Source organism: Lepisma saccharinum, chromosome 16, assembly GCF_977018435.1.
Source record: "Lepisma saccharinum chromosome 16, izLepSacc3.1, whole genome shotgun sequence".
NCBI lineage: Eukaryota > Metazoa > Arthropoda > Insecta > Zygentoma > Lepismatidae > Lepisma > Lepisma saccharinum.
The window spans coordinates 33,227,602-33,244,499 of NC_139244.1; the positions used below are offsets into that span (position 1 = coordinate 33,227,602).

General features: G+C 39.0%; 1 protein-coding gene across 1 annotated transcript; it reads right to left on the reverse strand.

Annotated features, from left to right (window-relative positions):
- Positions 1-908: 908 nt before the first annotated feature.
- LOC146000011 (uncharacterized) lies at positions 909-16,833 on the reverse strand. Its single transcript, XM_083137316.1, has 5 exons — positions 16,421-16,833; positions 13,440-13,733; positions 12,311-12,545; positions 4,426-4,548; positions 909-1,706 (listed from the first exon to the last, which is right to left on the reverse strand). Exons 1-5 carry the CDS (start codon positions 16,690-16,692, stop codon positions 1,005-1,007), a joined length of 1,626 nt encoding a protein of 541 aa, XP_082993442.1. The 5' UTR covers positions 16,693-16,833; the 3' UTR covers positions 909-1,004.
- Between the last annotated feature and the right edge of the window lie 65 nt (positions 16,834-16,898).

Consider the following 16,898-nt stretch of genomic DNA (forward strand, 5'->3'; position numbering starts at 1 on the left):
TATGGACATAGTTTTTGTAAGAGATAGTGGGAATCAAAAAAAAAATGTAAATAAAAAGAATGGTCGACGTTGATCTCGTAGCAAATTTTTGTGAAAACTGTTAAGGGGGGTAATTGTTAACAGATTCTTGCTTGAAGGGACTTATTTATAGAGAACACGTTGTTACTATTGTTGTTGTAAGAAATAAAAAAGACTGCACTTGTTAAAGAAATAAAAATTATATTGAGAAAATACCCAATCTTACTGTTCAGGTAATGAAGCAGGGCGCTGGGCACCGTTTAGGATAAGTTCATCTTCCCCTGTATAATTTCTTGGGTAGCAGGTATTTTTTTGGAGGGGCCAAAAAAAAAAGCAGTTGTATGTTTTCAGTCATATACACGTTAGTTCGTCGGGAGTGGGACTAGACGAGCCCGCTACAAAACTCCGGACCAGCTGGCGGTATATGCGAGAAGGAATTGGAGCGACGCACTATTTAGTACCTTAAAAAACTGGGATTTAGTAGTTTGACCTTTGCCCATTTTGATTTGTCTGATCCTGGGTTTTCTTCCTAACAGCACGCGAACCACCCGATAGAGCAAATATATATATATATATATATATATATATATATATATATATATATATATATATATATATATATAGCGCATATGTATTTTTTTTTGGGGGGGGGGTTATTTTATTTCTATTACAGGGAGATATCCAAGGGAACGCACGTACTTCCAAAATAATAAAAAAAATGGTTGTGAAGGATTGCCAAGAACAAGAACGAATTGGAACAAGACGTCACAGTAATCAGTAGCTACATTTTGGTAATAAAAACATTGAAAATATTTTATGAATGCATGTGTGTTGTGAAATTTATTTCATATCACATTTCGAGTATTACGGCAAATGAAGAAAAACCGTGGTGATAAATCAGTATACATGTATTTCATACAGAAAAATTATACAAAATGGTCTAGAAAGGCAATACAGAAATATAAGAATTGCTACCTTTCTACATATCATCGATGTAACCTAAGACATTTGTGGTCCACACTCGTGTAATTTTCGCCAATTGCTCTCATTATTCGACACTTGCGTAGTCTTCGATTTCTTTTGTTCTGCACCTCCTCTCGAGCCTTCTTTCTGGATGTAGGTTCATGCTGTTGCAGCAGCCGTTGCATAGCTTCGTGTCCTTCTCCCTTTTCCCGCCAGGACGTTCCTCTAGCCGTTAACCTTTCTGGAGATGATGAGTCTGTGTCTTGAAAAGCTTCTATGTCATGCCAACTGGAGCTCACTCTACCAGAAGGATCTTCTACCTCAAGTAATGGTTCTCCTCTAATCCTGTCGTCGACTTTTTCTGCTGTCAAGTTTAACACTCTCGCATTAACACTTCTGGTTGGTGAAGAATCTGGGGATGGGCTAGGAAGTAGTGGTTCCTTCAATGCTGTTTCTTCATCATCTGGGCCTTTTCTTTCCTTTTTGCTTCTTTTACTCCTTGTCCTCTTATTCTTGTTGCGACTCTCATGATGGACCTTTCTTCTCTCTTCTAATGTTTCCTCATCTTCTTTCTCTGAAGGAAGGTTCTCAAGATTGGAAAACTCCATTTTCCTTGACGTCGTCGATGAGTCTTCGTTTTTATTTTGATGGAGACAAGAGCTTATTCTTGCTGTCAACTCTTGCCAGCGCGATGGAATCCCTGAAGAGGATTCTGCGTCTGAACTCTAGATGGAGAAATACCAACTATTAGAAGTCACAACAAGATTCTAAATAATTAAACACCAAAACAGTGAAATTTGTAATAAGTGACCCGCTTTCCCTTATTTCCTACCCTGCGTTACTTCCTTTCACATTCAATTTCTTTCCTTCCACACCTCTCCCTGGGTGCCCAGAGAGCAGATTAACAGTAACACCGGAAATTCAGAACGGGGGCCACTCATACAACATTTCAACATGTCCCTAGGTTCATTAAACAATACACAAATACAGAAAGTGAATATATAACTTGTGAACTGGCACTAATTTGCTCAAGTAAAGTAGTTAATTCATCAAATCAAAGCATTATCTTGGAGGATTTCATGGGGTTCATTACATGCTGTTTTGTTTATATATATATATATACACAAAGCGTTTCCACAGAAGCATTGTTCAAAGTCCATATAAGTTCTAAGACAATATTGATACTTCCATTTAACATAAAGTGAGCCTGTCTATTCTATCTCTGCATCATACCCTCGACTTAATAATAATCCAATCAGTAACGCAGCCTTCTAGCAAAACTAGTAGATAGTTGTTTTGTTTTTTTTCGTTTCCTTACTCAGGAATTCTGGCTGTCCAAGCTGTGTCATAAAGGAATGACTAACAACCTTAAAATCAACACACTAAGAAACCAAGGGACCATGATGAATCTAACATTTGTTTAATTGCCCTAATGAAGAAAACGTGATATAACTGCACAACACAAAACTTATATCATCTATCTGGATCAATTTCTTGCCGAACTCAAGAGCGTTTTGAACTCTAATGTTATATAGCTATATTTGTTGTGTATTTTATTTCATGTCCAAGTGACCAGCAAAAGAGTAATTTCATTTTGTAAATACGGGAATACCAGCTAGAAGAAAATCGCTAAATATATCTTATACCAATTGATACTCGAAATTGCCGCGATGTTTAGTAAATATCCATGCCAGTAAAAACGGAGCCTTGCGTTTATCCAAATGTGGAAGTAGTACGCAATCCATTACAATCGCTGCCATCGCCGTGTAATAATTCGTAGTTATAGCAAATTATCCAATATCACCAAAAATATATACTTTGTCGTCTTCATCCATCATCGACTCTACGATCAACACAAATACAGCACCCTTCTGTAATAAAATTCTTCTCTTCGACAATATATCATACCCCTTCCATGTTAGTTTTGCAACCAACTATCAACACTGGCCATCGGAGTATTCTGAAACCAATTAAATTACCTCCCCTACAAGCCAATCTCTCTCTCTCGTTTGCCATGAAAATCAAATCAATGTTTTTGATTGATTGAGTTGGTGTTTTAAGTCCACTTTGTGCGCAGTAAGGCTAATCGGGACCAGACCTGCAGTTTAAAGTTGGATCGCAACCACTATGTGCCTCCACCGGATATCGAACCCGGGACCCTTTGGTTACAAGGCGACAACTACCACTGCGTCATCGGGGAGGCTCAACATTTTTGAACCCCATTTTATATACTCACATGCATAACAAATTTTGAGCCCCATCAACAAACTTTATCCTGCCTTCTGCCCCTTCAACACAAAAATTAATCTTAAGAAAGCTTTAATATGACAACTGTATTCATAGAACTCCAATAGCATAATGACTTGCATCATGTCTGTTTTAACAAGGATTTTTTTAATATTAGTTAATGATTATTAAGCTAAGTTATAAATATTCTGGTAGCAGCCTCGGTGGCCAAGTGCGTTAGGAGGATGTCTCACGAGTTTCGATTTTTTTTTCAGCTACATCAATTTCATCTAATCACCACTAATCCTCATTGTTATTGTTAGTCAAAATTGGCAGAAGACAGATGTAAAATGCACAAATACAAAATTTACAATTTAAGGTATAATGCCTCACTAAGGGATCAAAGGGAGGGACTGGAAATATAAAGGTGGATAGTACATAGCTATTTTCTATGTGACGTCATACACAATAAGATATTTCGTATATTTAGAACTTGCCACTCTCAAAAATGTCAATTGGGGGCTGTTTTAAGGGGGGATACATCTGCGACTCTTGTTTTTCCTGAGGTATTCACTATTTTTATTTGAAAATTTTGATTTTTCTCAAAATTTTGGAGGGGCTGTAGTCCCGTCAGCTCTTTTCCTATGCGCATTCCAGTTCAAAGGGGAAGGGGAGTTACTGCGTTGCGTTGAGCACAACAAATTTACAGTATATATTCAATCGTGACCATTATGCACATAGCAAAGATTGCACGTAATGTATCTGTCACCCATGATATGAGAGAGAACGGAAAATAGCAAAGCATCTTACCGTTTACAGCACTATAATTATAGTAATAGTGGTAGTAGAATTAATTATAGTAGTCGCTGTGTAATCAAGGTGTCCCAGGTTCGATACCGGATGGATGCGTATAGTGGTTGGGATCCAACTTTAAACTGTAGATTCAGTCACGATTAACCTATCTGTGTAAAACTCGAACTTAAAGAGAGGAAATTAAGTTCAATTAGATACCCTTATGATTGAGTTCGCATGGCAAGCAAGAAAGGCCATCACAGCAATGTTGATCTGGTTGGACAGCATCCATATAATAGTTGCAAAAATAAGTATAGACCTATATATTTTTCAAATGTTTATAAAGAGTCAAGTACCGTCAGTAGCCCCTCTTCACTATCTAAATCATTGGAACGCATCTGTTTAAACCTAGAGTGTAAATATTACCTGGTAAGTGCTAATAAAAGGTTGATCGTTTGGTTCTCCGTGAGCGTACGTCTCAAGAACTCCTTTTAACTCCATGTGCTTGTTGCTGGTTTGCAGATAGAATCCACAAATTGTGATGAATATCTGTAAGGATTCATGAAACAAACCCAGAAATTATGATTCCTTCCTTGACATTTTGAGAAACATTCACGCAATTTTTGCTCATAAATATGTAGCCGAAGTAGAGGAAAGTCACCAAAACTGACATAGGGCTCCTAAACAGACACACCACTATTTTACAGCCGAGAAGTCCTGACACTTTGCGGTAACAGGGTAAATCTTTTCTTTAGGCTTCCAAGATAATGTGCGACCAGTGAAACGAGCGCTGCTGACGGTTTTCTTTTTCTAGGGAGAGATTTTTGTTTTTGAGTGATTTTAATACTTTTGTTTATCTGTGTATAACACTATCTTATTCATACTGGAAGGACGAGTAAAGTTTTACAGTTTTATCAGGTCATTGTAGATACCCGAATAACGATTCCTAACATGTATTTCTTTCAGTTGTGAAGATGTGGTGTTTGTAAATTTTTTAGGTTATTGTTAATGATGGCGTCGTTCCCTAAACCAACATACGTCAATAATTGCGTTCTCTAAACCGTTGCGGGAGATGAAGATATGATGCTGAATGTATTTTGGTGAAGGACTTTATTCTGAAGATGCCAATGGTAAAGAATGAATAATGTGTATGATGTGCAATCTTTGGGCTCATGTTTAATGTGCAGTTTCAGAACGTGACATATGCGTCTCTGTTTTCTGTAAATGACATGCCATTACGGGCTAAATTAGGGCTACCATATTTTGAAATGCTAAAAAGAGGACATTTTCTTCGAAAGCCACACACAACATCAATTTTTTCACAAACACGAAAACATTACATAAATCACACAATTTATCACCATTAAATAAAATATTATTCTTCATGATATTATACTGCCACTAACTTTACTCTGCAGCCCTTACTTTATCTTCATGTTCACTGCCAGGTTTCGTGAAAAACTGAGTCAGTTTTGTAGATGAAGCTTCACCTCTGACGGCTCTTTTGTGCTTTTCGCACTCCACGTGTGCTTGCAAGTCTAGCCCTCCTTTGTTTACCACAGACACATATGTACCGGGTTTACAAACCATACACTCGCCTTCAAAATCGTCTCTACCATGAATACTTTTCTTGTAACTCATTAGTAAACTTGCACTTTCTTTTAGGTATGTTAATAGCTTACACCGTGTTCGCAAACTCTAACTTCCACTTCGAAACACGAACAAACGAATGACGCGGAAATCACATCGACCGGAACTTGAAACTGTAACAACAAACGACTAACGCATCGTCCATTACTGCCAACATCAGACGTTTAATGATTCGAAAAGTTGTAACTTCGTGATCTCTGAACTATGATGATTGGATAAAAGTAAAAACTCGGACATTTTAACAGAAAGTAAAAACCCGCCCGGACGCAAATTTCATGGTCCGAAAAGAGGACATGTCCGGGAAAACCAGGACGTATGGTAGCCCTAGGCTAAATAGTCCAAAGAAATTGCATTTGTTTCATGATGATTAAAGAAATTGCTTTATTCTCTAATAGAAACCATTTACATATTTTTGTTTGCGTTGCTTTGCAATTTAATTCCTTATTTAAACAGGTATGTCGGTTTAGGAACCCATTTCCTCAGATGGTATAATTGTACCATTTGTGAAAAACTATTTTGTGAAACAAAATGTTGTAAGAGGCATCATAATACAGCTTATACTTGGGCATGGAATTGATGTACACATTGATGTATTCCACATCGGAAAATTCCTTCCCTACTCCGAGTTATGAGTAAATAACAAAATAGTGTGTCGGTTTTGGTGACTTTCCTCTACTAATACAACAATCACCAATGAACATGTCTACGAGGAGTGCAACTTTGTTTGGTGTCAAAAGAAAACTTATAAATTATACATAACTGAAATGCTAAAACTATGAACATTAAAGAAATAATACTTTAAATTTTTAGTATATAATGACCTGAAACTTCACGTATTTTCTATTTTTTGTAAATTTAAAATGTACACCTCAGTTTATAATGGATCTTTGGTTAATTTTAAAGTAAAGTTTGCCAAAATTAATGTTATTATTCCGAAAAGATCAATCTTAAAAAAAAATATTATTTCCTGAAAAATAATTCGTTAAAATATTAAAAAATATAATCCATGAGTAGTTCACGAGTAAAAAAAGAATTCTAAAAAAATAATATATATATATATATATATATATATATATATATATATATATATATATACACACACACACACATGGGTGTATAAACTTGTGACCCCTTGCGTCATAGCTCGATAGTTTGATCACTTTGAAAAGGGGTCCGGCTGAAGCGATGGAAGTAACATGTTACAAGCATATTACACCGGCGACCTTCAGTGGATATTTAAACTCCGCGGACACGGGAATCGACACGAAATCAGTTGAAATAAAATAAAGTCACCTTTATGCAAAAAGTACGATTAACGACAGTATGTAACTGCCTCAACGGCTTTAACGATCGGAAATTTGAATCCCCTTTAAATAGATCGCGGTAACAGATCTCAGCCCAGTTGTAGTCCGAAAGTTATACGAGGGTCACTATTTATATTTTGAGTCTTGGCAACACTGATTGAAGTTAGGCGCGATTTGACGTTTGCACGGAATCTTCTTCTTCTTCTTCTTCTTCATGCCCCTCACCGCTTGTATGGTAGCAGTCTTGGGCAACGGTCTGAAAACATTGAGGGCTGGAAATTCGCGCACTAGTATGAACAGCACAATATTTTGTTACACTTCACTTCACTGCAATGATGAGGGATGATATCAAAAGCGGAGTTCACACTGTCGAGCAAATCCATAGAGAATCCACATAGTAGAGGGGGAAGGTGATGAAAGTAAAGAGGGCAAGGAGAGAGGAAAAGGAACCTTTTTTCGAAGGAGTCTGTTAAAGAGTGCCTGACGTTGTGTATTCCATAGCGGGCATTGAAAAAATAAATGGGTGGGGGTTTGTTTATGTTCTCCACAGGTACAATTGGGAGAGGGAGTTTGGTGAATTCTTGCCAGATGATCGTTTGTGGTCACGTGTCCCGTTCTAAGGCGTAGGATACAAGTGATCACTTCACGAGGCATCTTTAGGTGATGAAACCAGGGTCGAATAGGAAATTTATCGATGAACCATTTATAAGTAGTGGTTTGTGCCACTGCGGCATGAACCCAATTTTCCCACTGGGAATGAATTTTTTTTTTGACCCGAGGTAAAAGATCAGTATAAGCAAGTCGGATAGGAGAGGGGGAAGGAACGTCCACAGCTGTTTTGGCATAAAGATTCACTAGGTCTTGATAAGGATTAAGATTGCTATGCGCTTTGACATAAGTGAACTGTACGCGTTGGTCGTTGTGGTGGAGGTGAAAGTACTCCTGTAAAATTAAGATGGGAAAGAGTTGCAAACGATAAGCTGCCTTACCACAACGAGCGATCGTAAATAATACACTGAGGGCATCTGTGAGAATTAAAGTTGCACGGAATCGTCTGGCATTATTGACCATAACGTACTTCAAATGTTTTGTCAATAGCTTCATTTGTGTTGTTTATGTTGCCTTGGAGATTGCGCGACAACAATAAAATGGAATTAACTCGTGTACATTTTCGTGCGATGATTTTTTACGATCGATTTTCGACATGGATTATCAAGACAAGAGTGCATCGATCAACTTACTTCCACATTTGGCGATGAAGCCCCATCCTTTGCCACTGTGAAACGCTGGTATAACGAATTTAATCGTGGCCGCCATTTGCTCACCGACGAGATTCGCGAAGGTCGTCCAAAATCAGTTGTTGTTCAAGAAAACATTGATGCTGTGCAAAACCTAATACTGCAAGATCGTCATGTAGCATACTGTGAGATTGAGGCAACCATAGGCATTAGTTCCACCAGCATATATAAAATAATACATGATCATTTAGCTGTGAGAAAGGTATGTTCTCGTTGGATCCCACACAATTTGACAAAAACTCAAAAAGACGCTCGCGTCAATTGGTGCAAACAAATGCTCAATAAATACAATCGTGGTGCTTCAAAAGATGTATATAAGATTGTAACAGGTGACGAATCATGGCTATATGCATATGAGCCGGAACGTAAACAGCAGTCGACTGTATGTGTGTTTCAAGATGAACCCAATCCAACAAAAGTTGTTCGTGCTCGAAGCACATCGAAACAAATGGTCGCCTGTTTTTTTCGGGAAAACTGGTCATGTGACAACTGTGCCTTTAGAGTAACGCAGAACGGTCAACTCTGAATGGTTCACAACAATTTGTTTGCCAGAGGTCTTCGGTCAAATACGGAAAACAAACAAACGCCGTCGGATCATTTTTCATCAAGACAATGCCAGCTGTCACACATCTCGTCTAACAACCGACTTTATGAACAGTCAAAAAATCGAATTGATGGGTCATCCGCCGTACAGTCCTGATTTGGCATCCAATGACTTCTTCTTGTTCCCGAATGTCAAGAATAAATTGCGGGAACAATGATTTTCGTCGGCGGAAGACGCCGTTGATGCGTTCAAAAAACATATTATGGAGGTGTCTCAAGAAGATTGGAAAAACTGCTTTGACAAATGGTTCGAACGAACGCAAAAGTGTATTGACCATAAAGGAGAATACTTCGAAAAACAATAAAGCCGTTTTCAATGCCAAATTCCTGTTTTTTCATTGTTAGGCTCAAAATATAAATAGTGACCCTCGTAAACAGTTGTTGTCTCCAAGTTATAGATCGAATATCGTTGCTACGCTAGCGTTAGAAGCGGGGAGTGCACTCCCTAAAGACGTCTCATTTCAGGACCGTGCCTTATCTACCAAATCAGCGGAAACGATCATCTCTACAGGAATCTGCAGGTAAACGAACATCCTTTCTATTGTTATCATGACCCCACCCTGTCCAGTCAATAGAAGTGTTAAGGATTGAATGTCGTTCGTGTTCTCCTTATTTCACAGGGGTGAGTCCCCTTACGCATAAAATGTACCTCTCGAAGAGGCGAGTTGCCCTAGGCTGGCACAGCGTAGATTCGATGCCGAAAACCCAGTGCGGGGTTATATACGATATGAACATCCCTCTTACCCAGGAACACAGATCATAGGTATACCATAATTAATAATGGGTAATACATACATATTGTCACAAGAATAACATACTATTTTAATATATGTGTGTGTGTGTGTGTATATATACACAGCGTGTTTCAAAAAGAATATACGTATTACAAAGTATAATTTTGTCCAAACTATCGATCGCTGCGCCCCGGCTCGGCTATTAGAGAAACGAATACATAGTCTAGTTTATATAATAGCCGCTAGATGTCAGTTGTGTTCTGTTTTGCTTGGTAACCGTCAGTTGTTTGAAATGGCTACTCCGCAGCAGAAATCATTTTGTGTTCTCGAGTTTGCGAAGTGCAATTCCGTGATTACAGTGCAAAGACGTTTCAGGTTGAGGTACCAAATTGATCCTCCGAATGGGTGGAACATTCGCAGATGGTATCGACAGTTTGTAGATACAGGGTGTGTATGTAAAGGAAAGAGTCCTGGCCGCCCTCGTGTTCCTGAAGAAAATGTTGCACGAATTCAAACTGTTTTCCAACGTAGCCCTTCAAAATCAACTCGTCGTGCCAATCGTGAGTTACAACTTCCTACAACAACAATTTGGCGTGTTTTGAGACGTCGGCTGGTTATGAAGCCGTACAAGGTACAGCTGTTACAAGCTCTGCGTCCTGATAACAAACGCAAACGTGTGGCATTTTGTAACGAGATTCTTGATGCTATTGACAATGACAACACTTTCGCACAACGCATCGTGTTTAATGATGAAGCTGCGTTTCATGTCAGTGGTCAGGTAAACAAACATAATGTTCGCATTTGGGGCCTACAGAACCCACATGCATTCATTGAACATGTACGAGATTCGCCCAAAGTGAATGTGTTTTGCGCGATATCCCGATCATCTGTTTACGGCCCATTCTTCTTTGATGGAAACACGGTTAACGGTCAGCAGTATCTCTCTATGTTACAAAACTGGTTGTTTCCGAGGCTGCACGAAGACAACTTCATTTTTCAATGGAGTCACTGGAGTCGCCAAGTGCGTGATTATCTGAATGAAACTCTACCGAACCGTTGGATTGGTCGTCAAGTAGCTGGCGACTTAGCATGTATCAGCTGGGCTCCACGGTCACCGGATTTGACACCCTGTGACTTCTTCCTGTGGGGTTTCATTAAAGACAATGTTTATGTACCACAACTCCCACAGAACCTGGAAGAGTTGAAGAATCGGATCCGTACTGCCATAACATCAGTGACGAAGGACATGCTTGCCCGAGTATGGGAGGAATTTGACTATCGATGTGATATTGTTCGTGTCACTGCTGGAGGACATATTGAACATCTGTAATCTTAACTTGAGAGGTTCGTAAGTATGTGTGTCAAGTTTAATCTTCGTATGTCTTAAAGTTTAATAAATATATGCATGCGAAATACGTATATTCTTTTTGATATATGCGTGTGTGTATATATATATTCACAATTTAACCTCTGCTCTTTCTTACCCAAGAGACGTGACAGAACTGCTTCAGAAACTTCGGGAGATTTCAGATGGAGTTCAACCAAATATTTCAAAATGTTTCTGAAAAGCTTCAACAGACATTCAATTCTGAAATTACGATAAAAAAACGATATATCTTTCCTCCTACTATTATAGAGGGGGGACGTGCCATTGCCCTAGGGGATGGGCACCCCTGGCTGCCCCCCACAAATTGTATTTCTGAATACGCTTCTGAGGGAAGGTAAGATTGATTGATTGATTGATTTGGTGTTTTAAGTCCACTTTATGCACAGTAAGGCTAATCTGGACTGGACATACAGAATATAGTGATATCCGACCCACTTTGTTCCTCCATCGGGTATCGAACTCGGGACTCCTTGATTACACTACCCCATCGGGGAAGCATACTCTTTATTTTGTAATATAATTAAGCCTTGTTTCCATATTAAAAACGCTAAAGTTTCTGACCAAGGCAGGTTTTTAAAATTTAAAAACACTTTACATGTAACGTTTCTACCCTCTATCAGGGTCTTCCTCAGGCGAAGGACTAAACTAAAATGATCTTAGTGTAGTTCTTCGTCTGAGGAAGAACGTTACATGTAAAGTGTTCTTAAATTTTAATAAACTGCCTTGGTCAGCAACTTTAGTTTTTCCATTTTGTAGGGTAGAGTGTCCTCCTCCGTAGTCGAGCGGGTTAAGGCGTTCACTCGTCTTGAGATCGTTCGCTGCGGGACGGCGTAGGTTCGAATCCGGCTCTGGTCGGAATTTATTCGGCCTACGTATAGGGCCGGTGGCAACCCACCATCGTGAGGAAATTGTGAAGCTCCGAGTGAGTGAGCGAACCAGGTCAAGAAGACCTACAACAACGGCTGGGGGTTCGTCGGGCTGATCACCCGTCACCCCATTACTGGTCCCGGACCTCCACGCTATAACAGGTGACGGAGGAACAGTGTGGGAGGGAGACCAGCAGTCGGTAGGTAAGCCAAGGCCCTTCAAGGGCTGTAGCGCTGTGGGTTTAGTTTTACGGTAGAGATAGTGTGTGCATGTTACATTTTCTCTAAGTATACTTTATACTAATATATACTAAGTTAATCAGGACCGAACCTACAGTTGATTACAATTCAACAACGTTAACCTCTATGCTGCGTGTGTGTGGATAACGTAAGTCACACATAAGTTTAACATATTGCTTGACAGTTTAAATGTATCTTCAGACTGGAAAATGTGCTGACCTGTGCTGACCTGGTTGACGAAGATGAGAGCGCTTATAACAGAAGCCATTCGAAGGAAGAAGAGAAGCGACGCCATCACCTTTTCCCAGCATCCTCTCGTGTAGATGGACTCCTTCATCACGTGGGCTTTCTCTCCAAACGCTCGTTGCTGCAGTAAGTCATGGAAGCATGGTTTCTCGAAGTCCAGGCTGCAGCAACTCCAAGGAACTGAACGGGACAGAATGCGCCCGTCTGGTTGAATGTACCTGTTGAGGGAAAAGGAACGATGATGCCTTGGACCCCCTAATCCTGGGATCCCCACGTCCGCGTCGGAGTGGTTAGCACAGTGTACCACGTCAGGGATCCCAGGTTTCAAAGCTCGGCTTGGACATGCGTGATCTTTTTTGTTTATTTTTAATTTAAATGTCACATTATTTCAAAATCCATAAAAGTGAAGAAAAAAAGCTCCCTTCCCCTTCTCAATAATTTGTTGTTCATTCGAACACTCTGTATGGTGAGATACCCCAAGTTCTGAACCAAGAATACGTACTTGGATATTTTAGGTCTATATGTTCGATTTCCATCGATCAATCAAAATCGACGAGACTTTAAAAATAAGTCTTGTCCAGTATTAATAAAAAATCATTATTTGTTTCTTATTATTTTATAAGCACTCTAAATTTATCTATTCTTCCAGAGCTCTAGGTGTTAGAAGCTTGAAGCTTAACGCCCACTGAGAAATGCGGCAACAGAAAGCAACATATCTGTTGTCTGCTTCTATTGAAATCAAATGGTGTGAGGCCCATTACATAGAAACGCGCGGAACCAAAGCGGAAATTTCCGTGCCAGAAGTCTGCAGGTTATCTTAGGTTGACGCCCAGTGAGATGCCGGAAACGCGGCAACAGACCTCAACAGACCTACTTCCGGCGTCTCAGTGGGCGATAACCTTTAAGGCTGCAGATTTCTAACCGGAAATTCCGTGCTTTGATTCCGCGCGTTTCCGTGTAGTGGGCGTTATACCATGTGATTTCAGTAGAAGCAAACAGAAGTTCTGTTGCCGGATATTTCCGTGTTTCTCCGCGTCTCAGTGGGCAAGCTTGGCAGTGCTTGTGATGCCTAGTTTGAAAGAACCTCAAGAAAATTAAGCAAAATGTCTTACTCTTTAGAAGTGCTAGAGTTGCTTTTGAAGGAGTCTATATCCATCCAGCTAGTCTGGTACCAATCTTCATAGTTCTCGACCCCACAACACTTAAAATGGGTCTGGATTGTGTCCAGGGCCCTCTTCCATGAGAGATCGGACAAATAACGGTCCATGCCATGCATCATGGACATCCTCACAGACTGCGATAAGTATCTCCCATACGAAGGACTTAGGATCGCAAGGTAGAGCGATAACAATCCTACTGCAATCTCTATCACCAACCACGTGCCTAAAGCTTTCTTTGTGTTGACCCTGAAAGTAGTAACATGTATGCTTCATAACTACTATCTCATTTTTGTGTTCTCTTTAGTATAAATGAACAGCTTGTAGCTTGTAAGAGCTGACATCAACATTTTACAGGCTCTCTCCACAGAAAATGAAAAACTTTTGGTATCCACCACCTTATTCAAAGGAAGTGGTCAACGGTCCCAGAGATTTATCTACAGGGTGGTTCATAATTCCCTCCTGGATTTTGGAAACCGGTTGCTCAGAGGCCAACCCACCCACGGGGATGAGAGCATGTCAGTGAAGAGAGTAAATATCTAACTTTTAAACCACATTACAAATGTTCGATATGTGCTCCCTTGGTGACCCGACAGAGGTAGAACGAACAGGTAAGCTTGGGCCAGCACCTGAGACTGTGGTTCGCATACGAGCAAAATTACAGAGTTGGATGCCTGTCGGGTAACCAAGGCAGGACATATCGAACATTTATAAGGTGGGTTAAAAGCTTGAATATTTACTCTGTTCACTGTCATGCTCTCATCGCCGTTAGTGAGTTGGACTCTGAGCAACCGACTTCCAAAATCTAGGAGGGAATTATGAAACACCCTGTATTTAACAAAGGATACCAAACACAGTACTGGCCATTTTACATTGGAATGTACTAACAAGACGAAATAAGAGCATATAGTAAAATTACATGCGGTAAAGTGACTTAGGCTCTGTCCGAAAGGTACAACGTACAGACTTGAAGTATGGTCTTGACGGAAGTGACGTCACATAGTACAGTTCGAAAGCGCCGAGCACAGAAGTACACAAATGCACAACTCGCAGCACAGATCGTTGCTGACTAGGTCACGTGATTTTCGCACTCGTTGTTCATTTGTTTAAAATCACGGAGGTACAAAGCCAGCAACACAGGTTAAATATACGTTATGGGCCAGCAAGTTGTTGGTTAAGGTTCCTCTAATGTGTGGAAATGTATGTGTAAGAACATTTACAAATGCTATGTGATTTCTATGGCGAAAAACAAGTATTTAAAACGCGGGGAAAACAACGTGTCCTCAGTTTCATGTACTGATCGTATTTGGCGCTGCAGTCGAAGTGCAATTCGAAAGACTTTCACTTCCAGTCCACGACTTCAAGACCGCACTGCAAGACCATACTCGGAGGATGCTCGCTTCAAGTACGGTCTTGCACCTTTCGGACACGGCCTTTTAATGTTTTACCCAACTGCGTTCTAAAACATGCCTGATTTTTCAAAAATGTCTATTTGGTTTGATAGATTATTGTATTTGCTGGGTATTTTATAGATCAGGGAACACTGAATGAGGCATAATCTTGCTTCAGTCGGAGGACGCTAGTCGTCTACAGTAACAGGGGATGGACACAGAAAAACTGAGCCACGCCAAGTGTGTGTATGTGCGCGTGTGTTTGATTCTGGGCTTTACATAGACATAAAATTACTAGATGTTACAATAGATAACAACTGTCAAGTCCTGTTCATATTTGTTGTTTATCCTAAATTTCGATTACTGAATTATGTTCTTTTTTGCGTAATTTCAGTAAAACTTTGCATTAATATGCTTACGTGATTATTATTGTGGGCGCTTTCAAGTATGTGTTATTAGAATTCACACACACACATATACGGTATATATATATTTTCAGTAGGTTAGGAGAGTTAAGTTGATTCATTATTTTTGTACATTTCTTTCTTTACGGTATGTATACAATTATTTTTAATATAGCAATATTAAAATAGTGCAAGTTACAATAATACAATTCGAAACCTAATTTGGACAAACCTTCGCCCCAAATTAATAGTTTCAACATTTTACAAACGCCAGGATTTCATTCCAATAGCTTCAACAATCAACTTTTGTCCTAGAAACCTTATTCTAATCCTACTGTACGACTTACAAATGTCATCCAGCATGCAGAACGAGGAGACTTAATTTTGTTTATAGAACAATAATTATATTTGTAAATTGATAATCCTTTACGAACTTAAGTAGTTTTCCAGTACACGTTAACCTTTTTACTGCATTGAATTTATTAAAATGTTTCGAAGCTGACCTAAACGTATAAAACTAACATCAAATGTTCATTCAAGTAGAGTGAAATATTGTTTATTTTCGAGCACACATTTAATTTCATTCTTTTCAATTATATTGATTATTATTAAAATTACGTGGGATTTATGGCTGAGAAGAATCACTAAAGACTGTATTACTTTACAAGTTTCCTTTCTTTATGACAGAGAAGGATTCAACTGATTTTATTAACAAGTAGCAAGAGAATGGAATGAAAATATACACATGAGATTATATTATTTGTTGTGCAGCCAGTTCTCCATATCGCCTCGAATATCCTATTTTAATTAAGAAAGTGCGTTGAAAATGTTAAAAAAATACAGCAATATGGAAACCAAATAAGGAATCATAACACCCCTTAAAAATACCTGTATATCCTTCTACCACTAGAGTAATTGAGTACATATAAAACGTTTACAGTAATCTTGCTTTTTACATTTGTAAATAGCAACGTTAATGTAAACTTACAAAACATACATATGTTGGGTGCATTATAACTTGCATGTTGGATTAAATGTAAAAGTGTAAATACAGAAGTTTAAGCATATATAAATTGTTTAATAAACTTTCACATTCATAATAATGGGAAAGTAACAATCTACACTAAGTACAAGTACATACCTGGATTCGGGAAATTTGTAATCAACGAGAACTTTAAGTCCAATAGCTGAGATGTAAGCAGTGACTAAACCCGTTACTAATATCGTGAACATTATTGGACGAACTTGAAACTTGTCGGGCGGGTGAACCTTTCCTCTTGAGCGAAAATGCAATTGCAGAAAGATTATTATTAAAAGGAACGCGAGTATGATTTCGATTATAGTCAGAGCCATCAGCAACACGAACAACCGATATTTACCCTTCTGAGATATACTGACGGCAGAATCACCCATTTCCTAATGTACATTTCCATGTGTCTTTGCTCACTGCAAACTACGAAAAAATACACATAACACGATATTGAAGCCATAACCATAACATAGTTTTAACTTATTGTCCAAGAGTCCGAAAAATTAACCGAACAGATTACATTGTTCCATCTTCGCTTCTTCTTATTTCGAGATACAAACGCATTTTCTTCTTTCTTTTCTGAAGTTTA

Excerpts from the sequence above, each read along its gene's own strand:
- LOC146000011 (XM_083137316.1), bottom strand. The coding sequence starts at position 16,692 with ATGGGTGATTCTGCCGTCAGTATATCTCAGAAGGGTAAATATCGGTTG. Across the intron at positions 4,549-12,310 it reads CTCTCATCTTCGTCAACCAG|ATATTCATCACAATTTGTGG; the intron begins GTCAGCACAGGT and ends GAATCCTTACAG. Across the intron at positions 1,707-4,425 it reads CTTTTATTAGCACTTACCAG|AGTTCAGACGCAGAATCCTC; the intron begins GTAATATTTACA and ends TTCTCCATCTAG.